Source organism: Hyperoodon ampullatus, assembly GCF_949752795.1.
Source record: "Hyperoodon ampullatus genome assembly, chromosome: 1".
NCBI lineage: Eukaryota > Metazoa > Chordata > Mammalia > Artiodactyla > Ziphiidae > Hyperoodon > Hyperoodon ampullatus.
The window spans coordinates 60,161,533-60,184,303 of NC_136914.1; the positions used below are offsets into that span (position 1 = coordinate 60,161,533).

General features: G+C 55.3%; 1 protein-coding gene across 2 annotated transcripts in view; it reads left to right on the forward strand.

Moving 5' to 3' along the window:
* The window catches only part of ADAMTS14 (ADAM metallopeptidase with thrombospondin type 1 motif 14), a gene marked incomplete at both ends in the record, with an annotated part of 91,191 nt that overhangs the window by 63,333 nt on the left and 5,087 nt on the right, over window positions 1-22,771 (forward strand). For both annotated transcript variants that reach the window (XM_079712586.1, XM_079712585.1), the window contains 13 exons: window positions 708-813; window positions 2,522-2,665; window positions 3,323-3,455; window positions 4,885-4,998; window positions 7,275-7,423; window positions 9,356-9,531; window positions 11,806-11,939; window positions 12,303-12,426; window positions 13,410-13,490; window positions 16,951-17,114; window positions 19,674-19,842; window positions 20,291-20,423; window positions 22,275-22,482. In XM_079712586.1, the coding sequence (XP_079568712.1) occupies window positions 708-813; window positions 2,522-2,665; window positions 3,323-3,455; window positions 4,885-4,998; window positions 7,275-7,423; window positions 9,356-9,531; window positions 11,806-11,939; window positions 12,303-12,426; window positions 13,410-13,490; window positions 16,951-17,114; window positions 19,674-19,842; window positions 20,291-20,423; window positions 22,275-22,482 (1,835 nt within the window). The remainder of the gene's footprint in view (window positions 1-707; window positions 814-2,521; window positions 2,666-3,322; window positions 3,456-4,884; window positions 4,999-7,274; window positions 7,424-9,355; window positions 9,532-11,805; window positions 11,940-12,302; window positions 12,427-13,409; window positions 13,491-16,950; window positions 17,115-19,673; window positions 19,843-20,290; window positions 20,424-22,274; window positions 22,483-22,771) is intronic.

The window sequence follows — 22,771 nt, forward strand, 5'->3', positions numbered from 1 at the left end:
CCGCGGCTCCTGAGGCCTGCGCAGCTGTGTCTGCACCTTGCCCGTGTCCTCCCCTCCCCCTGCCCGCCCCCCACCTTGCCAGAGTCTCTCAGCTGTCCTCCAGGCCCAGCTCTAGGCCCCCGTAAGTCATTCCCTGGTCCCGCTCAACCCCTTCGGTCAGAGCCCTTCCCCCCAGCCACCTCACACACCCCTCTGTGCTCCTTGAACTCCGGCCCTGCAGACCCACACCTAGGCTGACCTCATGACCCCTAGTCTCCCTGCTAAGCCATCTGCCCCTCCAGTGTGTGGGTGTGTTGGGGGGCTGCGGGCTCGCGCCTGTTTTCCCCGTAGTCTCTAACACGTGCCACCTGCTGCCCCACGTAGACACATTTGGAGCTTGTTTGTTGACTCACCAGCAGACTGACTGGCTGGAGGGATGCAGCTTGGAAGTTGGCTGTATGCAGGCTCGGGGCCGACAGGCACAGAGAGCTGCAGGCCAGGAGGGAGGACGGCAAGCCTTAGGATGTGGGGGCAGCTTGGCCCAGGAGCTGTACTGCGGGTGCATACACACGGGGGGCGCGTTGGAAGGATCCTTCTTCCTCCAGGGACCCTCCGGTGGTGACCAGGTCTGGACGTCCCTGTGGTGGCTGGCTCGGCACAGACCTCGTCAAGTCCTACCTCACCTGCACGTGACCTCTCTCTCTGCCCTCTCTCCCTCTCCCTGGCAGGGTACGCGCCTGTTACTGGCATGTGCCACCCCCTGAGAAGCTGTGCCCTTAACCACGAAGATGGCTTCTCATCGGCTTTCGTGGTGGCCCACGAGACCGGCCACGTGTAAGTGGCACCGAGGGGCAAGCTGTGCCTTGAGCTCTGCGGGTGTGGGAGGCTTTGCCCCAGTTGGGACTCCCTTCCCAGTGTCCAGGGAGATGCCAGAGGAGCTGCCCCGACGGGGAGGGAGCCCTGGGGCCCAGACAGCAATTCTGGGCCTGCCTTGGGCCCAGCCCCAAATCCAGGGCCTTGGGAGACCAGATGTGGCCCTGCCTCTGGCAGGCCAGTAGCAGTGTCGCCTTATAGGCAGTGCTCTCCTCTCTGGGTGGCCTCTATCCCTCCCTCTCAGCCACGCCTCAAGGCCCTCTCAGTGCTCCGCGATGGAGCCCTGGCCTGAGTCCATCATAAACAGGGGCACTTAGACCCGGGCCTCGGGCCAAGCAGGTGGCGGGCTTGTGTGATCCTCGGGCCCGGACTTGGTTTAGAGCATGTTCATTCATTCATTCAACCAGTATTTCTTGAGCACCTGCGGTGTGCCAGGCCCTGTTCTAGAAATAGGGCTGTGGTGGAGAACGGGACAGAAAAGCACATAAGAAGCTACGTGCTGGGAGAAAACAAATAATCCACCATCCAGTGTCTGGTGGTGACATATACCTGTCACAGTCACATCTCCTGGCCTTGTCTGTCCACAAGGGCAGAGCTACGGGACCCCACCCCCCATCTTGCCCGCCCCCAGCCCACACGCAGAGTAAGGGCTGTTTTCTGCAGCTGGAAGGACATGGGAAGGAGAGCAGTGGGCCAGTCCCGAGGGCGAGCCTGCCATCTGTGGTTGGCCATGCCCCTCTCTGCATCTGCCTGCCCCTGCGATTTCATACCAGCCCTGCCCCGCACTGGGTGGGTAGCACCTCCTCTCTGGGGCCTCTGTTTCCTTATCTGCAACACAGAGGCTGACACCAGGGAAACCTTTGAGGGCCCTTCCTGCCCTGGCAGCCAATGCTTCCACATATCCTGGAGCCAGGAGTTTGTCTTCCTGTATGTGGAGGCCAGGGCGTGTCCACTCTTCACTCACAGAGCCCCTCCCTATGGAGAGACAAGGTCAAGCTTAGAGGCCCATGTGTCTGTCTAGTGGTCAAGGCCAGATGCAGACACCTGGGAGTGTTTAAGAATTTAGAACCTTTGGACTTTGGTGTTAAATACTAACTATATAGAGCAAACTTTTACATTTAAACTATCATCACGGCAGGTAGGTACCACACACAAAGCTCTGTGCTGGGTACCGCGGGGTCTAGGAGAAGCTAAAGAGGCTGGCACCCAGGGAGGGCGCAGTAAGGGAGGTCGAATTGAGCAGAATGAAACTGGTCCTTGCACGTGAGACCTTGGGTCTGGAGGGAAGACAGTGCATGGCGTGTGAGTTGTTAAGGGTGGTACAGGCGTTCCCTGCTGGGGGAGGACAGCCCACAGGGACGGCGGCCAGGAAAGGTGTCCTGGGGCCAGAGTGGGGCTGGAGCTGACCTCGGAAACTGTGAGGACGTGGGTAGGGTTTGAGGAGGGGGCAGGAGGGAAGAATGAGTCCAGCCCCACTGGGGGGCCAGGCGGGGTCTCAGCTTCCATCCAGAGGGGTGACCCTCTCCACTGCATGGTTGGGAAACTGAGGCCAAAAGTCACAGTCTGAAGCCCGGTCAGGGCAGGGTCTCAGGCCCGCCTGCTCATCTCCCCAGGGGTGGGCTCCCTGGGCATGACTGAGGGCTCCCCTCTGTCCTGCCCAACCCTTTAGGCTCGGCATGGAGCACGATGGTCAGGGGAACGGCTGCGCGGATGAGACCAGCCTGGGCAGCGTCATGGCGCCCCTGGTGCAGGCTGCCTTCCACCGCTTCCACTGGTCCCACTGCAGCAAGCTGGAACTCAGCCGCTACCTCCCGTAGGTCACCTCCACCCTCTGGGCCCGGATGGGGAGCAATCGGCCTGCCACTCCGTCTCCCCCAAGTCATCTCCCCTCCTAACACCATCCTACTCCTGACACATGCTCAGTTCTGGGTTTGCTGGTCGGCTCCTGGGGCTCCGGGGATGTGGAGGCCCAGGACAAACATTAGACTCAGGCACTCAAGGCCGAGAATAGGCTCAGAGTGGATTTGGGTGGGACGGGTGCCGGCAGAGGTACTGTCTCTAACCTCATGCAGCAGCCGGCCAGCTCCCAGTGTTTGTCCTGCACGGCGGGCTGACTTGTCTTCTTCTCTCAGTGCAGTGAGCCCTCAAATTGTCCACGAGCCAGCCCTTAATCTGGGCCATGATGTGTCTCTGTAATGCGGGCAAAACAGGCCCCGTAAGAAAGCCACAAGCTGAGTGCCTAACCGCAGTCCTGGGTGCCCTTGCCCTGGAGCTCCCAGACATGGTCGTGGGTGGAAGCGAGGGGAGGGCAGGGCAGCCCGTCCTCCCTGGACAGCACAACTCCTGGCACAGGGCAGCGGGGGCGGATTCCTGCAGGCCTTCCTTGCTTGGTTAACACCCCCTCCTCTGGGAAGGGAGAGCTTGGGAATTCCTGTCCCCACCCTGCTCACCTCCCTGCCTCTGCCGGCAGCTCCTATGACTGCCTCCTTGATGATCCCTTTGCACCTGCCTGGCCCCGGCCCCCGGAGCTGCCCGGCATTGACTACTCAATGGACGAGCAGTGCCGCTTTGACTTCGGCACTGGGTACCACACCTGCTCAGCGGTGAGTTCCCACGGCCTCTGCCAGCTGGATGCCAGGTCAGGTCCTCCTGGGATGCAGGCTGGTCATTCACAGAGCACCTTAGCCCAGGCAGGGTGACTAGGGCTCAGGCCCTGCCACTTTCTGCCATATCCCCACCCCACGCAGTCCCACAGAGGGTTGGGGGGCCAGCGTGTGTGGTGGCTGGAGAATGCCTGGAAAGATGGGAACAGAGTAGAACAGAGAGGGTGGGCCACCGCTGGGATCCTGGCTGGGCTGGTCACCGGGGGAGTTTATCTGTCAGGTGGCCCATGTGTCAGATCAGGTGCTGGGCTCTGGCCTGGTGGAGAAATACTTGCCACCCTCTGCTCTCTGGGCATTTGGCAGGATGTTTTGGGCAGACTTCCCACACTGGTAAAGTTCTCCTGTGCCCCATATAACCTCTCTCCAGGGGGTCAATTGCATGCTTCCCCAACCCTCCCCCACCCGAATCCCGTACTTGAGGAGATAGATACAAGGGAACAGAGCCCTGTCCCTATTCTGCAGGACAGGGCAGGGGAGAGCCTGGAGCCTGGCGACCAGCTAGAGCCACCAAGGAGAGAATTGAACAGCTGCTCACCAGGGCCCAGGTGGAGGCTCAGAGATGCGGACACCCCAGGGCAGGGGGCTCTCTGAGGGGTCAGGCCTTGGTGCCTCGAGTACCTCAAACCACCCCCATCCAGGAATGCAGCCGCCTCCTCAGCTCTGCAGGACCAGAAGGCCCTGTGTGTGGCCACCTTGCCCACTGCCCAGGCCACACTGGAACACCTGGTCTCTGCTTTGGGAGTGGAGAAACGGCTGGGATATGGGATTTCAGTGCCCAGATGCTGTGTTTGTAGGACACTAGTCTGGCCAGCAGGGGATGATAGGAGAGAAAAGGAAATTGGGGCTTTCCTGGACAGTCTGAAACAGAAGGGTGCCAACCTCTGGTGTGGCTGGGTGAGATTAGAGGGAGGTGGGAGTCCTGACCTTGTCTGGGTGCTGCAGGGCCTGGGCTAGACTGGCAGCCCTCTCCAAGCCCCCGACATGCACAGAGCTCAGGGGGTATCAGTGGACCCAGCCTCCCCAGAGCCTCAAACTCTGGTCCCTGCTCAGTCACAGAGTGGCCTCTGCAAAGGCAGGGAGGAAGGCCTGGGGAGGGAGACCAGAGGCATGTGGGCTGTGGCTGGTGCCTTCTCTTCAGTGCCCTGTTGGAGAGGGGAGGGATCGCCGAGGCCAGTGGCGCTTGGGGTGGGGTCAAGCTTGTGTGCACGCGGGGCTCTGGCTGGATGGGCCCCTCCTGCCCACCTTGCAGTGTTCTGGCCCCAATGCCCACCACACCCTCCCCTCGCTCTGTCACTGCCCTTTGCCCCCTGGACAACTTGTCAGAGCTGGGGAGCTAGTCCGGCCCAGTGACCCTGAACTTGCCGCGCAGTTCAGGACCTTCGAGGCCTGCAAGCAGCTGTGGTGCAGCCACCCTGACAACCCTTACTTCTGCAAGACCAAGAAGGGGCCCCCGCTGGACGGGACGGAGTGCGCGCCAGGCAAGGTACCTGCAGACCGGGGGCTGCAGCAGGAGCGCCTTCCCGGGGTGCAGGCCCCACGGGAGACCCGCCTTGCCTCTGAGTGTGGATATGAATGTGTGGCGGGGGGCTGGGGGAGGGCTGAGGACAGGAGCCAGCCTCGCGTGCGGGCAGATGGGCAGGGAGTCCTCGTAAGAACTGACACACATGCCCTCTCCTCTCGGGCACCACAGTCCTTGGCTTCTACAGCAGCAGAGGCTGGCCTTGTCCCCCAGCGCATCAGCAGGAATGCTTACTGCCATTTGAGGAGAATGCAGCCCAGGCAGGTTAGGGAACTTGTGGAGGTCAGACAGAGGGTGATTGGCTGAGAAGGGGTGAAGGGAAGATTCCAGGTGTTCTGCCTCCTCCCCCCGCCCACCATGCTGTTTCTTGCCCCTCCCCCCTCAAACCTGCCCTTTCGTGTACTTCCTGGGGTGTGTTTGCACCCTCTTGTGTGTGTGGGTGTCAGGAGGACCCCGGATCTGAGGGCCCTGAGCTGAGGTCTGAAACCCACCTCTGCTCTATCGCTGGCCCTGCCCCCCCCAATCTCTGTGTGGTGACCTTGGGCCATTCTTTGACCCCTGCTGAGCCCTGACCAAGCATCCCTCCCACTCCTCAGGTTGTTGTGAAGTTGTGAGTCATGTCAAAGCAAATGAGAGGGCTGGGAAGAGGCACGGTGCTGCCCCCAGCAGCCCGTCCTCTGCCCTTCACCCTCTGCCCTCATCTGTTCTTCCCATTCTCATCTGTAAACGGTCTGTCCCTTCACAGATGTGTGGGGCTTCCCATGGCCTTGTACAGGCCCTGTGGGCTCCAAACCTGAAGGGCTATTATCCTGGAGCCTCGGGTCTGCCTGCTCCAGGTGTGTTCGAGTTTCCAGGCCCTCTCCTATCACAATTTCACGTAAGAGTTAATCAATGGCTCTCAGTTTCGTCTGCATATTAGAACCATCTGGGGAGCTTTAAAATCCCCCACACCCCAGAACAGGGAGTGACTGCAAATGGGCACAAGATATCTCTTACGACGGTGGAAATGTTCCAAAATTGGATTGTGGTGATGGTTGCCAAATGCTGTAAATTTATGAAAAGTCATTGAATTGTACCCTTGAAATGAGTGAAGTTTATGGCCTGTAAATTTCAGTTGACCCTTGAATTACACAGGTTAGGATTGCATGGGTCTGCTTATATGCGGATTTTTTTTTTTCAACAGTAAATACCACAGTACTACCAATCTGTGGTTGGTTGAATCTGTGGATGCAGACCATGGATATGGAGCACCGACTATAAGTTATATGTAGATTTTCAACTGCAGAGGGCAGGCACCCCTAACCCCTGAGTTGTTCAATGGTCAACTGTATAGTGCTTCTTTTAAAAATTACCACTTCTTTTAAAAATCCCTACCTCTAGAGAGTCTGACTCAGTCTGGGGTGAAGCTGAGGCATCCAGAGTTCTTTAAATGTTCCCCAAGTGACTCCAAGGCTGAGAACTACTGAGTTATCTCTTGAAAAGACCCAGAGAGCCTTGCTGTATTTCTTACCTATGGCCCTACAGGAAAAGGGAAGGGGGTTGACTTTGGTTGAGCCCTCCTTTGTGCCCGGCCTTGTGCTGAGGGCTTTGTAAGTGTTGCTGCCTTCAGTCCTTGGAACAGTCCCATTTAACAGGCAAGTACACTGAGGCTCAGCAAGGTGAAGCTATGCCAAAACCACACATAACTAGTAGTGGCCGAGCTGGGATTCAAACCCAGGCCTCTGCATGGATGGACCTCCCGGGTGGCTGGCTTCCCTCCCATGAACATATCTGCCTGGGGCCCCTGGATGGTGATTTCAAGGCACAGAGCCAAGATCAACTCTAGATTGTGTGGGAAGATTGTGTCTTCTCTCCCTTATCAGCCCTTTGTTTCTCTGCGGGTGGTAAACCAAATAACTGCACAGTTATTGTCATCATTAATAATACCATCTGCCGTTTTTGGAGGGCTGTGTGTGCCAGGTGTTATTGAATGCTCACAGCAGCCCTGTGGGCAGGTGCTGTTATCCCCAGGGTACAGTTGAGGAATAGGATCAGAAAGGGGGGGCCCTTTGTTGAAGGTCCCTCAGCGCATGGTAGGGGTGGGATTCTGTGTGACCCTGAGGCTCGTGCTCTTAACGTTCCTTTTTCTGGGCTCGCCCGTGGTGCCTGCCAGCTGTGCCGTGTGCCCGGTTGGGCACTTTCTATGACAGGCTAGGCAGCGGTGGCCCTAGGGTGACCTCGCACCCTCTTCTCCATCCCAGTGGTGCTTCAAAGGTCACTGTATCTGGAAGTCGCCGGAGCAGACTTATGGCCAGGATGGAGGCTGGAGCTCCTGGACTAAGTTCGGGTCATGTTCACGGTCGTGTGGGGGCGGGGTTCGATCCCGTAGCCGGAGCTGTGACAATCCCCTGTGAGTGCACTTGGCTGAGGTGGGCAGGGCAGGGGCCTGAGGGGGTTGGAGAGGGAGTCGCTGGGGGGCAGGGCACAAGAAAGAAGGTCCCCTGCAGGTGGCTCTGTACGTATTCCAATGGATGCCGGCCCAGAATTGTTGGGGGCGCCAGATCACTTCCACCTGGGTCTGACATCTCCCTCTGTGTCTGACTGACATCTGAGAATGGGTCCGAACCAGTGATTCTCAGATTCTCGTCCGCGGAGAATCTGGGTGGGCCCAAGGCTTGGCCAGTTGAACAAGCCCTCCTGTGACCCTCATCCTCCAGCTAAACTTTGAGAAAACACTGATCTAAATGTTCACTAGCCATGTCTTGGGAGGATACATTCCCCAAGTCTGTTTCCTACTACCTGAAGCAAAACTTCCTTCAATTTTTCTTAATTTATCTCTTTCTAACATCAAGGCCCCCACCACCACCCCCTACCCATATGTCCACAATCTGGGGGAATAATCTCTTTCTCCCATTTATCCCCTCTATGGGGACCCCCTCCCATGATTTTGGAACCTCTGAGCACCAGCTTTCTATGGCCTCCGTCTCCCAAGCTGAAACAGCCTGCTTAGCACAGCTTCATGAGAGATGGGGACTGGCTGGGGCTGGCCGTGTGGGTCGGCTGTCTCCACGTTCAGGGATTCTGCGCCTCTGTGGGGCAGGGCCGGTCCCACGCCTCACAGTGCTGAGCCATGCGATGGAGACCTCAGCATGGCAGGGTCCTAGGATCACAGAGGCTCGGTGGTGGTCACCCTCCCTCCAGCATCCTCAGGAGCGGTCCTTCATACTCTGCTGTGTAAAGGGATGGGACGCTCCGTACCCCCTGGAGCAGCCTGTTCCTGTGTACTGACCCTTTACAAATATGAGCCAAAATGAACAGCCTTGTAACTTCAACCTGGTGGGGGTATGAAAGCCAGGTTAAAGAAAGGCACGGTGATGCCCACTCTGGATAGCCCACCTCCCAGTCATGACGGATAGTTATCCCCATTTATTGAACTCGTCTATGGTAATAACGATTTTTATTTTATGAGGCTTAAATGAAGTATAATCTATGTACTCTCGGCACCATGCCCAGCACAGATTAATAAAGGACAGCTGCTGTTATAATTGCTCCAGTGTATGGAGCACTTTCTCTGTGTCAGGTGGGGTGCTAAGCACTTCCATGCATAAACCCATGTAATCCTCCCGGCATCTCTGAGCAGAGTCCCAGTAACCTTGTTCACTTGGGTACTTTGTATCCATAATCTTACTGGATCCTTTTAATTTAATGGGGAAGAGAGTACAGATTTAAATACCTTTTTAAAATTTATTCTTCACAGAAACACCAGGAGATAAGTAAAATAAGAGGTGTTATGGTCCCTCCTTTAAAGCAGAAGTTAAGGCACAGCAAGACTTGGGGTTAGATTTAGCCAGGTCTTCTCACTCCAAATCCAAGTCTCTTTTACCACTCCTTAGTTTATTATGATATGAAATGGAAGTGGATGCAAATAGGAGCAGTTGAGTCATTTATTGAGGGCCTGCCATATGTCAGGAGCTGTGTAACGGTTGAAAGAATATACGAAGATGAATCAGATTGATTTCTCTTCTAGCCCAGTTGGAGGGGGTTAGTCATTCCCTCCTGTCTTCCTCCCGCTCCCTCCCCCCATCTTTTGCCCCCTGTCTTTTGTTCATTCTCTCCTCTCCCCCATCACACACACACACACAATAGGTGGCATATGCCTGAAGGGACCAAAAGGCTCTGAGCTCAGCAGTCCTCACAGTGGGGGTTCCTCTCTAGTTTGTAAGTTAGTGGAGCCCCTTTTTATGCTACTCTAAAAGGCTGGGCTACCCCAGGTCACCATGTGGGAAGCCTGCCCCCACCCCCAGCCTTTCCAGCCAGCACGGTCTCTCTGCGCTCGCCCCAGCCCAGCCTATGGAGGCCGCCTGTGCTCGGGGCCCACGTTCCAGTACCAGGTCTGCAACGGCGAGGAGTGTCCGGGGCCCTACGAGGACTTCCGGGCCCAGCAGTGCGCCAAGCGCAACTCCTATTACGTCCACCAGAACGCCAAGCACAGCTGGATCCCCTACGAGCCGGACGACGGTGAGTGGAGCCCTGCTCCCCACACCCACCCCATGGCCTTGGGCATCTGCTGGGTCCATGTCTTACCAGGCAGGGCTTCCCATGCCTGGCCCACCAGTGAAGGTGGAGGGACAGTGGTGGCACCAAAAGGGATATTGCCGTCAGCAAGTTTGCCATACGCCTTTGTGCAGGCCTTTGCGCTGTGTGCGTTGGGGGAGCCACAATCCTCATCACGACCATCCTTGATTTGTATGCTTATGCTGACTGTTTTCTGTCAGATGCAAGGACAATGTCTTGAGCAAGGGTTACTTGGCCCAGAGGTACCGGCTGGTAGCAGTGCTGGCTGTCGGGGTTGGTGCCTTTCAGACATGTCCTTACCTGTGCGGAAGGCCCGGCACAGGTGCAGGTGCCCCTTGCTTTGCATAACCGGGATCCCGAGAAGGTCTGTCCTATTACATACTATGTTTTTAGGTTTTACTGATTGTGCTACTGTTTCAGTAGTTAATGAAAATGATTTGAAAGTCAGGCTGATGGGAGTCTGTGGAATCCTCCTACTGACCCCCTACAGGCTACCCTGGACACAGGTCTCAGGACTTGAGCGGAGGGTCTGAATTCTGGGGCCAAGCCAGTGCCTATCTGTTTTGGAGCATTTCTAGTGATGGCTCTTGCAGCGGCAGAGAGAACCCAGTGAAGGGCTGGATTCATGCCTTCAGGCTGGAAGGGCCTTTAACAGTCCTCTCAGTCTACTTTCCCCTGCCAGCCTCTCCATGGTCCTTCCATAGCCTGATGCTTACCCCCTACCATGTAGCCCTCGGCATCAACACGGCGCGGATCAGAATGGCCTTTCCTGAGCCCAGGGCCACCTCTTCATAGCCCTGTTTCCAGAGTATCAATTGCAAGACCCTCCATCTTCAGCTCACATTTAGAATGACAGTCTTCAAGTTGGAAGGGACCTTGGAGGCCTGTGTATTGCCCGCCAGTGCACAGACCCCTCCAGAACATGCTTGTAGGGAGTGTCTTCTCCCTGCTTAGACTCCTCCTAGCCTGGGGAGCTCACCACTCCCGTGCCACTGTCGGCTGGCTTCCAGGGCTGCCCAGAAACCCACCTGCCTGGGGTGTACTGGTCAGGGTCCTGCCTGTCTTCGGGAGGGATGCAGCGCCCCACCCCTTAGCCCCTGGCCCAGGTCCCACCAGGAATATGACTCCCCCTCTGCATGAAATCCAAAGTAGTATTGGATGTTGTGGCTCTGGACTTGAGTCCTGAGTGCTGGGACTTGAGTCCTGAGTCACTAGGTATCCTGGGAGCCCAGGGATGAGGAGCAGGGAGCCAGATGGTTCCTTACAAATTTTGCTTTGGAAGCCTTGCACATCCATCCAGACCCACACAAGCTGCTGCAACGCGGGGTGGAGAAGGGCTGCAAGGCCAATGGGGGCAGCTGGACTTTGGGTTTTCCCAGGACTTTTAGACAAATTCCAGGAAGTTAGCTAAGCCCCAACCTCCCTTTTTCTAAGAAACACAGCAAGTGTTTATATGTTCTCCAGAACCTACTTTTGTAGGACGTTAATAGCCTTGATTTGATTGTTAGAACTAGAAAGGATCTCCCTCCTTCCCTCACTGCTGCTCCATTTTGTAAACCCAAACACAGACCACTGTTCTGCCTTACTTTCATGCAGCCTTCTAATGTTCACAAGCATGGTAAGATTCACCATCATATGTGTGACTGGGGATGTGTATGTAGAGGTCAGAGCAGGACTCAAGCCAGACTGCCTGGGTTAGAATCCTAGCAGTGCCACTTACTGGGTGGCTGTATGGCCTTGAGCAAATTCCTTAACCTCTCTGGTCCTTGGTTTCCTCCTCTGTACTGCTACTTCCTTGGGGTTATTGAGAGGCTTAACTTAGTTAATTCACGAAAAGCATTTAAAGTTGTACAGTAAGAATGTATGAAGGTTTTAGAAGTCTGGCACATAGTAAGCTTTCATTAAGTGTCGGCTTATTATTATTGTTATTATCATTGTTTTATCACTTGATGTTTCTTAACAACGTGATGTGGCATTTTAGTGATCAGCTGTAATAAATAAGGAACTGAGGCTCAGAGAGGTCAGATGATTTGCCCAAGGTCACATGGCTCAGAAGTGACACAGCAAGGATTTTAAGCCCAGCTGCACACCTAGTTCTCCCCGCATTGCCCAGAGCTGGCCCCTGGAGCTTCCTGTTCGGGCCATGTGTTAATGTCGGTCTAGGCCAACCCACCTTCTCCGAGCCCAGTTGGGTCAGTGTGGTCCCTTTCCCCACAGACGCCCAGAAGTGTGAGCTGATCTGCCAGTCAGAGGACACAGGGGACGTGGTCTTCATGAACCAGGTGGTCCACGACGGGACTCGCTGCAGCTACCGGGACCCGTACAGCATCTGTGCCCGCGGCGAGTGCGTGGTAGGTGCCCCCCTCCTGGCCACCCACCCTCTGCCTGCCCCGGGAGACTGGAGGGCTGCACTACCTCCTTCTGCTCCCTGGGAAGACAGGCATCGCCTCCCCTTCCTCACCCATGACACCCCTTGGTCCTCAACATGCCCCTGGGATGCTGGAAAGGGGTTACTGCCAGCCCCATTCAAGGGGAGAGGCGTGGCCAGGTTTAAGACCTTGCCCATGTCACACGGCGAGTCCAAGAATGCCTCTCGGTCCAGGGTCCTCTCCTGTCAGTGCCTGGGGACTGAGGAGGGGGGCCAGGGGCTGCCGACCTGGGGGTGGTGGTGGGGCATGGAAGCCTCTTCCCTCTGACCCCATCTCTGGCTTCAGCCCGTCGGCTGTGACAAGGAGGTGGGGTCCATGAAGGCAGATGACAAGTGTGGGGTCTGTGGCGGCGACAACTCCCACTGCAGGACTGTGAAGGGGACTCTGGGCAAGGCCTCCAAGCAGGCAGGTGAGCAGGTTAGGGCTGGGGGACGACCAGGAGGGGCTGGGGTTCTGGCCCAGCTAGCGTCCCTAGAGCCCGAACCATCCCTTAGGTGGGCCCTCCCTCCTTGAGCCAGGCCACAGTTCGGGGGGGCGGGGAGGGGGGCCCTGGAGCCTGTCTCAGACCACAGCTGCCCCCGGCTGTGGTCTCTCATCTTGCAGGCGTGCTGCGCCTGCGCTTGGGCTCAGGAGCTCAGAAGCATTTCCTGCTTGGCACTGTGTTGTCCTAGGAACTCAGCCATCTCTTTGGCCTGGGGCTGTTGGTGGGAGTGAGGGTCCAGACAGATCTGTAGATGAGGCCCAGGCTGGACTGGTAATTTCCTTTTTGCTCTTCTCTCTCACTTTTTTTTTTTTTTTTAAACTGAAGCGCTTCCTGCTTTGAACTCCTGGTGCCTTAGAGTTCCTTGACTTCCCTCCCCACCTCCAATCTGGCCACACTTGCTGTTGAAAAGGGCCAGATATTAGTCCTTTACACTTTAGTATGAACTAGATTCAGTTCCCCTTGGGGAGTGTTTCAGCTTTGCCATGCCTCTCCTTGTTGGGGGAAAGTTGATTGCTCTGAGAAAGGTTAGTTTTCAGGCCTCGGATTGGGAGGATCACGGGGGCCCCCCATGCTGGATCTTCATGGCCTATTTCATCGAAATCCCTACAGTGGCTTAAAGTGTGAGAAGAAAGAGGGGAGGGAAAGTCAGGAGAGAAAAGGAGGGTCAAGAAAGTGGCAAATAATGGGAACTAACACACACACAGAGCCCAGTAGTATTTATAGAGCATCTTAATCTGTATGAACTGTGATCCTCTCGGCACCTTATGGAGAAGGGCCCATTCCTATTTTACAGACAAGGAAACTGAGGTTCCTGGGTATCTGTGAGGAGAGGGGGTGATGGGGGATGCTGGCAGTGGGGCTACCAGCTCAGGATGCTCATGGTTTTTCTGGATCCTCCTCTGCGGCAGGAGCTCTCAAGCTGGTGCAGATCCCAGCAGGTGCCAGGCACATCCAGGTTGAGGAGCTGGAGAAGATCCCCCACCACATTGGTGAGTGCCAGGGTGCCAGGAGATGGGCAGCCAGGCCCCGGGACCTGCCCTCGGGTGTGGGGGGAGCTGGGAGGACAGAGGAGAGGATTCTAATGCAGAGGGCATTTCATGAGTTCGAATAATGGGAGAGAACCCTTTTTTTTTTTTTTTTTTTTTTTTTTTTTGCGGTAGGCGGGCCTCTCACTGCTGTGGCCTCTCCCGTTGCGGAGCACAGGCTCCGGACGCACAGGCCCAGAGGCCGTGGCTCACGGGCCCAGCCGCTCCGTGGCATGTGGGATCTTCCCGGACCGGGGCACGAACCTGTGTCCCCTGCATCGGCAGGCGGACTCTCAACCACTGCGCCACCAGGGAAGCCCGAGAGAACACTTTTTTATTGATTGATTGGTTTTTATTCATGTTGAAATGGGAACCTGCTCCATGGTTCAAATATCAGAAGGTATGAAAGGAGATCCAGTGAAGACTCCCCCCCCAGCCCACAGCCCCCATGGGCAGATTTCTTTCAGGGGTGATGAAAATGTTCTGGAATTAGACAGTGATGATGATTGCACAGCCACTGAATTGCATACTTTGAAAGGCAGAATGGTTTGGTTTGTGAAGTATATCTCAATTTAAAACACGTAAGCATGGTTTGGAGGAGGCTCCTGGCGAGCAGGTGGGCAGAAGGCTGCTGCCCGCACGTTGGGCTGTGGCTGGGTTCCCCCACACTCGTCTGTGCTCAGGCTCCTTACTGAGGGCATGTGGGCTGTGATGTCACTGGGCCTCAGCCTGTCACAGAGGCTGCTCTTACCCACTGTGCCCACCAAGTCACCCTGCTTATCACCAGCTCATCATAAACACGAACCCCAAACCTAACATCTCTGGGCAAGCTTGTATATTACAAAACTGCTGACTTTTCATATTTTTAGGTTATTATTAAAATAATACAAAACATTTTTAAAGTCTCCTGGAGAACTTGCACTCCTTGGAGAATACATCTGCATTAGCACAGCTGTAAAAATTCCTAACCTGCTCTGGAGGGCACCTGAGTGTAGTCCAAGCAGGCATAAGGCACAAGGGGAAACTGACGCGCAGAGTGGCTTGTGGGCCCTCTGTGTGCCCTCATTCACTTGCGGGGTGAGCCAGTCTGGGCCTGGGTCTCCCATCTTCTACCCTGTGCCCCTGCCAGCTGCTCCTCTGCACGGGGGGTGTGAGACAGGAGGGCTTTGGCTTGGCCACCTCCCTGCCCACTTGCCTGTCTGGCTGTGGAGAATTACGCCTGCACAGGGGCAAGGAGAGAAGGTCATTTACCCCTGGAAGAGGATGGTTGCTTACAGACACTCCTCCTACTGCACCCCTACAGATGATTCCATAATGTCAGCAGCCCCTTGGGCCCCTGGCCAGCCCCTTCCACCCACGTTCCCCCAGCCCCGCTCAGATGTCCAGCCCTTCCAAGGAGCTAGATGGGCTTGTAGGCAGCAGATGGGCTTCCCTGGAGGTCGGGGCAGAGGCTCCTAGCACCTGTGGCAGGCTCTGGGCGGGCACACTTGCTGTGTGTTTATGGGATGAGGGTTAGAGCTTTCCAGGAGCCTGCAGGGGAGGGAAGCAGAACTGAGACCTGTCGTCGGCACAGGTGGTGTGATTATACGTGTGTGAGATCTGCAGCAGCCCTGGTGTAAATGTGCAGAATGTGTATGTGGGAGTGAGTGTGTGTGTGCCCGTGTGTGTGCACACGTGCGCTAACAGGGTATGTACTCTCTGGAGAAGCCTGGGACAGGTGGCAGCCTTGGCAGTGAAGCCCAAGGCCCTGTCCAAATGTGTGAGGCGCTCCTGGAATTTGGGGTCATGGACTCTGAAAGGAAGTGAAGGGAAGACAAGCCGTGCTGTTAATATCCACCGTGTGTGGGGCTTTGAGCTGGCGCTTTTCATTTGTTATCTCGTTGGAGCCTCATGATAACCCTCTTGTTATCCCATTTTGCAGTTGAGGAAATTGAGGCTCCGAGAAGTTAAAAGAGTTGCTGGAGGTACCGAGTGGGTCAGTGGTAGGACCTGGGCTCAGAGCTGGTAGGAGGTGGTGGAGATTCCAGCCCACCACCCCCAGGAAGGCGGGGTGTACATCCAGGGACCAGGGACAGCAGTGGTCATGAGCCGTGGAGGCAGACAAGGGCCTGAGGCGATGCTCAGCTCTAGCCTGGAGGGTCTGGTGATTCTGGGGGCTGGCAGAGATCAGGTCGCGGGAAAGGAGGGGGCGTCTCTCCTCCCTCTCAGCAGGGAGGCTGGCCCTCCGGAGAGCTGGGCTACCAGCCTCTGTGTGTCCAGGACAAACCCTTGCCCCTCTCAGGGCCTCTGATTCCCCATCTGGATTAATTACAGCACCAACCTCAGGATGCATGTGAGGATCCCACTGAGGAGGGAGCAGAGTGAACAGCATGTGGTTCATGCCCTGGATCCTTAGCTCTTCTATTATAATTACACCAGCTGGGGACACCCTGAGGCTCCAGAGCCTTTGCCATCCCCACCTGGCTGGGGGCTCGGGTCCCACGGTGCAGCCATTCTCTGACCCCTGATGCCTCCTGGGTGAATGAGGCTGTGACTTGGGGGCCTTTGCTGGGGTGTCTACAGCTACACACCTTCTGCCCGCCGGTCACCCAGCGCCTTTCAGTTACAAGTTGTGAGTTACTCGCTGACTGGGACTTTAAGGGGGAAAAATGGACAGATATTTTTTATACTCCTGCTCTGTGCCAGGCCCTGTGCTGGGCCAAGGACACTGAGATGGAGGAGATACACTGACAGGCTATGGGAGAGACAGGATATCTGTAACTGCAACAGTGCTAAAAGTCAGGTGCTGATTTGATGACAGTAATAGTGCCTACCATTTATTAAGTGCCAATTGCATGCCATGTACTCTGCCTAGTTCTTTATATATATGAACTCCTTTAATTGTCCCAAGAGCCCCATGGCAGGGTAGGTGGGCAAGGGATACTGCGATTATCCTCGTGGGGCAGCAGCCCTATGAGCTAGGTAGAATTATCATTCCCATTTTACAGATGGTAAAACTGAGGCAACACAGGGAGGCTAAGTAACTTTCCCAGATCAATCTGGCTCCAGAGCCTGTACTCTTAGCCGCTATGCTCTGCTGTCGAAGTTGTAGGGAGGGCAAATCCCTGAGGACTGGACAATCAAAGAAGGCTTCCTGGAGGAGGGGAGAATTGTGCTGAGCCTTAAATGTGGGTGGAGATCAGTCAGGCAGGAAGAAGGGGAGACAAGGTGAGAGGAATGGTGTGCGCCAGGGTCCAGAGGCAGGGGTGCTATGTGGGGGCAGTGGGATGATCCATCCGACTGGAGAAAGGCTCAGGTGGGAAGGAGTGACAGGTGGGCAGGGAGCCCCTAGGGGCCCACTGGGACGGCCTTGAAACCCCTGAGGTGTGGCTGGTGCTCCTGTGGAGGGGAATAGAAATCTGTGTGACCCTCTCCCCATGGCCAGCGGTGAAGAACCAGGTCACAGGCAGCTTCATCCTCAACCCCAAGGGCAAGGAAGCCACGAGCCGGACCTTCACTGCAATGGGCCTGGAGTGGGAGTACGCGGTGGAGGATGCCAAGGAGAGCCTCAAGACCAGTGGGCCCCTGCCGGAAGCCATTGCCGTCCTGGTGAGTCCCCACCCTGCATGGTGGCCCCTGCCCACCCCCGCTTGCTGCCTCAGCCCAATCCCCTAGCTCACCATCTCTGCTGCTGAGCCAGCGCAGGCCTGGTGGAAATCCTCCTGTTCTGGTGTCTTCAGGAGCCTGGGCAAGGCCAAGATGCCCTCTGTGCTTCGAGGCTGGCAGGATGGCAAGTGAGGAGGAAAAAAGAAATGGTTGTCTCACTGTCTGATCAGAGATGCCTCACACAGGGAGTCTGTTCTCCTCAACACAGGGTCAGAAATAGGGCCCAGGAGGAGCTGGAGGGACCAGGGTTGGCTCCCCCTTCGTTCTGCCATCATCCAGTATCCAGTTGCTTTATGGCTTTGCCAGCAAGTGAGTCCAGGAGTCCAGTGGCCTGTGGCCCAGGGGTGCTGTCTGGCACTGCCAGCCTCCTGAGAGGGGGTTGAGGCCACTGTCCCAGCTGAGGTCCACCTCTGCCCACACCCCCTCTTCCTAGACCATAAGCCAGGGCTTATGGAGCAGGGATTGCTAACTCAGGAGACCAGACCGGGAGGGGCTCTGTTGGCACTGGCTGGTGGCAGGGAGACCTTCTACAGGCTTTGTTCCTGGTGCTACCCTCATTAGTCAGGGAGGTCCTAGAGGGCAGGGTCTGAAGCCTATTGATGTCAGCATATTAATTCAATCCAGCATGTGCTTTCTACTCACCCTATATTTGTTGTCCACCCATACACCCATGGCAGATTAATTTTCAATGAGAGTACCAAGGTCATTCAGTGGGAAAAGAAGAATCTCTTCAACTAATGGTGCTGGGACAACTGGATATGCACATGCAGAAGAATGAAGTTAAACCCCTGCCTCACACCATATACCCAAATCAGCTCAAGATAGATCAAAGCCCCAAGTACAAGAGCTAAAACCATAGAACTCTTGGAGAAAAGAGAGGGATAAATCTCATGATCTTGGATTCTTAGATATGATACCAAAAGCATGAGCAACAACAACAAAAAAGAGATAAATTGGTCTTCATGGAAATTGAAAGCTTTTGTACGTCAAAAAAGACGTTTTTAAGAAAGAAGATAACCTGAACAGACTGGGAGAAAATATTGGCAATCCTATATCTGATAAGAGTCTCTATTGTAGACCATCTTCTAGAGTCAGGCAGTGTGGGTGCTCTGGTGAGCAGGACAGACCAGCACACATGGTTCCTGCCTTCACTGGAACTTAGGTGTGTGGGAAGGAGAATCACCGATGGGCACACAGGCTGTTCTCAGGCCTGGCACACAGTAGCTGCTTAGCTTGAGTTTTTTTTGTTTTTGTTTTTTTAAACATCTTTATTAGAGTATAATTGCTTTACAATGGTGTGTCAGTTTCTGCTTTATAACAAAGTGAATCAGTTATACATATACATATGTCCCCACATCTCTTCCCTCTTGCATCTCCCTCCCTCCTATCCTCCCTATCCCACCCCTCTAGGTGGTCACAAAGCACCAAGCTGATCTCTCGTGCTATGCAGCTGCTTCCCACTAGCTATCTGTTTTACGTTTGGTAGTGTATATATGTCCATGCCACTCTCTCACTTTGTCACAGCTTACCCTTCCCCCTCCCCGTATCCTCAAGTCCATTCTCTAGTAGGTCTGCATCTTTATTCCCATCTTGCCCCTAGGTTCTTCTGACCATTTTCTTTTTTTTTCTTTTTTTTTCTTTTAGATTCCATATGTATGTGTTAGCATACGGTATTTGTTTTTCTCTTTCTGACTTACTTCACTCTTTATGACAGTCTCTAGGTCCATCCACCTCACTACAAATAAATCAGTTTCGTTCCTTTTTATGGCTGAGTAATATTCCATTGTATATATGTGCCACATTTTCTTTATCCATTCATCTGTTGATGGACACTTAGGTCGCTTCCATGTCCTGGCTATTGTAAATAGAGATGCAATGAACATTTTGGTACATGACTCTTTTTGAATTATGGTTTTCTCAGGGTATATGCCCAGTAGTGGGATTGCTGGGTCCTATGGTAGTTCTATTTTTAGTTTTTTAAGGAACCTCCATACTGTTCTCCATAGTGGCTGTATCAATTTACATTCCCACCAGCAGTGCAACAGGGTTCCCTTTTCTCCACACCCTCTCCAACATTTATTGTTTGTAGATTTTTTGATGATGGCCATTCTGACCGGTGTGAGATGATATCTCATTGTAGTTTTGATTTGCATTTCTCTAATGATTAATGATGTTGAGTATTCTTTCATGTGTTTGTTGGAAATCTGTATATCTTCTTTGGAGAGGTGTCTATTTAGGTCTTGGGTTGGATTTTTGGATTGGGTTGTTTGTTTTTTTGCTATTGAGCTGCATGAGTTGCTTGTATTAGCCTCAGTTTTGCCATGTGGCTACAGGTCTGAAAGGCCTCGCCAGTGTGTGCTCAGTGCTGCCCTCTCCTGGCTCTCACTGGTTCTGCTTCTGACCCTACATCCTCCCCTTTGACCCCTCCTCCCCGGTCCCCCTATGCTGGCCTTGCTTCCCTTCTCTCCAGTCCTTTGCCACCTCGTCTGTCTTTCCCTTCAGGTGCTCCCCCCAGCTGAGGGCGGCCCCCGCAGCAGCCTGGCCTACAAGTACGTCATCCACGAGGACCTGCTGCCCCTTATTGGGAGCAACAACGTGCTCCTGGAGGAGACGGACACCTACGAGTGGGCACTCAAGAACTGGGCACCCTGCACCAAGGCCTGTGGAGGAGGTACTGGCTTGCCTGACGGCAGACGCCTTGTGGGAGGAGCGGGAGGGGTCGGAGGCCTGACATCGTCTCCACTTGGCGTGTCCCCGGCTCGTGCCTCCGTTTCTTCTTGAAGGTCTCTGGGGTGTGGCAGGGTGCCTGGGCAAGGCCTTGGGGCTGGGCTGGGTATACTAGAGCAGTATCCGGGGCAGGACCTCTGCCCTGTAAGGGCTCACCAGCTGCGCACAGAGACAGCAGCCCACGTCCCCACCTGTGCTATACCAGTGACACCTGAGATGGGCTGGTCAGGGAAGGCTTCTTCCGAAAGTGACTTGGGGAGGGGAAGGTGCAAAGGCACAGAGGGAGGGGGGATTGGCTGCAGCCTCTCCAGAGCTCACTGTCCCTGAGGTTCTGGGCAGGACAGTGGGGTCCTGGTGAGACTGACCCCCACGGCAGGCTGTCCTCCCTTCAGGGATCCAGTTCACCAAGTACGGCTGCCGGCGCCGGCGAGACCACCACATGGTCCAGCGGCACCTGTGCGACCACAGGAAGAGGCCCAAGCCCATCCGCCGGCGCTGCAACCAGCACCCGTGTGCCCAGCCTGCGTGAGTGCTTCTGGGGGAGGGACGAGGAGGCTGACCGCAGACCCTCTCTCTGCTCTGACGTCAGGACGAGGGGCGGGTGAGCCTGCTTCCGCCAGCGCTGGAGGGTGGAGGCACGTAGCCCCTGCAGCCGGGACTTCCTGAGCAGAGAGCATCCACACGCGAGCCTCTACCCACGGCCCGCGCTGCCTTCCTTGCCCGTCCATCCCCTCTGGGATTTCTGCATTACCTTTCACTCCCAGAAGGAGGAAGGTGCTGCCTTTGTTCTGCCCCTCCCAGCATTATTTTACAGATGGGGAAGCTGAGGCCCCATCTGGGGACACAGCTTTCCCTCAGTGATCCAGGGGGGCCATGCAAGTGAAGAGGATTTCAGTGTTTCCAGGCCCTAGGCCAGGACGCTGTCTACCAGTTCCTCCCTGCCCAGTCATCTGGGGCCCAGGGATGCGGTCTGGCCTTCCAGCCCCCAGCTGCGGTCTAGCCCTTGATTGGGATTCCCTGGCCTGAGGACACAGGCTCTTTTTGAGCCCAAGGTCATGTTCTTGGGGTTACTTGGAGGTGGCTTTGGGGAGAGGAGAGAGCTATAATTTGTGGAGGATCGATGTCTGGTCTCTGGGCCTGTTGACCAGCTTGTCCTCAGCCCCAGCAGGCTTCTCTAGTGGCCCCCAGGTAGGGCCGAGGGTGGCCGGCCAGTAGGAAACCATGAAGAGCTGAGTCCATCCTTCTGCCTCCCAGGAGTCCTCCCAGGGTTGGGGGGTTCCAACTCGGTCTTGCTGATCCACAGCAGCCCTGCTCCCACAGGGTAGAGGGACCTCAGAGCCAGGGCGGGAGCTGCTGACCGGTGCTAGAGGCTGCCATGGTCTCCCTGTGCCCGGCCCAGGCCACGATCCCCAGCCCCCTGGCTCTCCATGGTTCTTTTTTATACGTGACTTTTTATTCAGGCCGCTTTGCCCACAAACATCTGTGATCACAGAGCATGTGGGGCTAACTCTGCCATGACCCCTAGCAGGTCACCCCACCCCAGCTTGTCTCCTTATCTGTAAAATGACAAATGAAGTTTCGGGGCTATTTGTTTTGTTTGTTAAGGGAAGGGGTTGGCTAAAGCCATCGTTTACTAAATGATGCCTCAGGAAACAGAGAGGAGTGGGAGTTGGCAGCTGCCCCTCCCCTCCACCCCACCGGAGCAGTTTTGCTTTTGTCTAACTCTTCCAGTGGGCGCCTGCTTAAGATGCTGCTGGAAGTTGCTCTGTGGCTAAAAGACACTTGGAGACTAGCGGCTTAGCTGATCAGTACCAAAGCTCTGCAGGCACTGACGGTGATAATAATAGTGCCCGCATTTATGACATGCCTACTGCATGCCATGCACTCTGCCATGTGCTTTACATATACAGGTCCTTTAATTGTCCCAAGAGCCCCATGGTAGGGGCTTCTACTCTGCAAGCTGTGATTTTCATCTGTTTTGTGCTCGGCTGAATGTCAGCACCTAGGACAGTGCCTGCACACGATAGACACGCAAATATTTATGAAGTGTTGAAAGAATACTGATATAAAGATGGAGTAACTGAGGCTTAGAGGGATTAATAGCTTGTCCAAGAACCTGCAGGGTGTCAGGATTTAAATATGCATTATACCCATTTTTCAGATGAGGAAACAGAGGAGAAAATACGTGACCTCCCTAAGGGCACACACCTGACAGCTGCAGAGCCACATGGATGGTTGGCTTGGCCCCCAAGCATTCTGAAGCCCAAACCCTCTCTGTGGCTCCTGCCTTTGGTGGTTCAGGGAGTGGGAGTGGCCCTGGGAGGAAGTGTCCCATAGTCCCGCCTTTCCTCCACCTTTCTCCCTGTCTGTCTCCAGGTGGGTGACGGAGGAGTGGGGCACCTGCAGCCGGAGTTGTGGGAAGCTGGGGGTGCAGACTCGGGGAGTGCAGTGCCTGCTGCCCCTCTCCAATGGTACCCACAAGGCCATGCCAGCCAAGGCCTGCCCCGGGGACCGGCCCGAGGCCCGCCGGCCCTGCCACCGCGTGCCCTGTCCAGCCCAGTGGCGGACGGGAGCCTGGTCCCAGGTGAGCTGTCCTCAGGGCGTGGGAGGGGCTGGGCCGACAGGCACCTTCCTTGCAAAGTCAAGGAAGAGGAGGGTCTGGGTGGAGGAGCTGCAGAGAGATCTGGTGCTCCCTGCAGGCGGAGTGTTTCTGGCTGAATTCCTCTCCCCACATCTGATCTGATTTTTCTCAAAACTAAGTCCAACGGTATGCTGGGCCATGGTTTTGGGCTTGGCCTTTATAGTCATTCACTATCAGCTTTGACCTTCACAGAGTTAGGAGGCCCGGGCTAATATCCCTTTGTTACAGATGA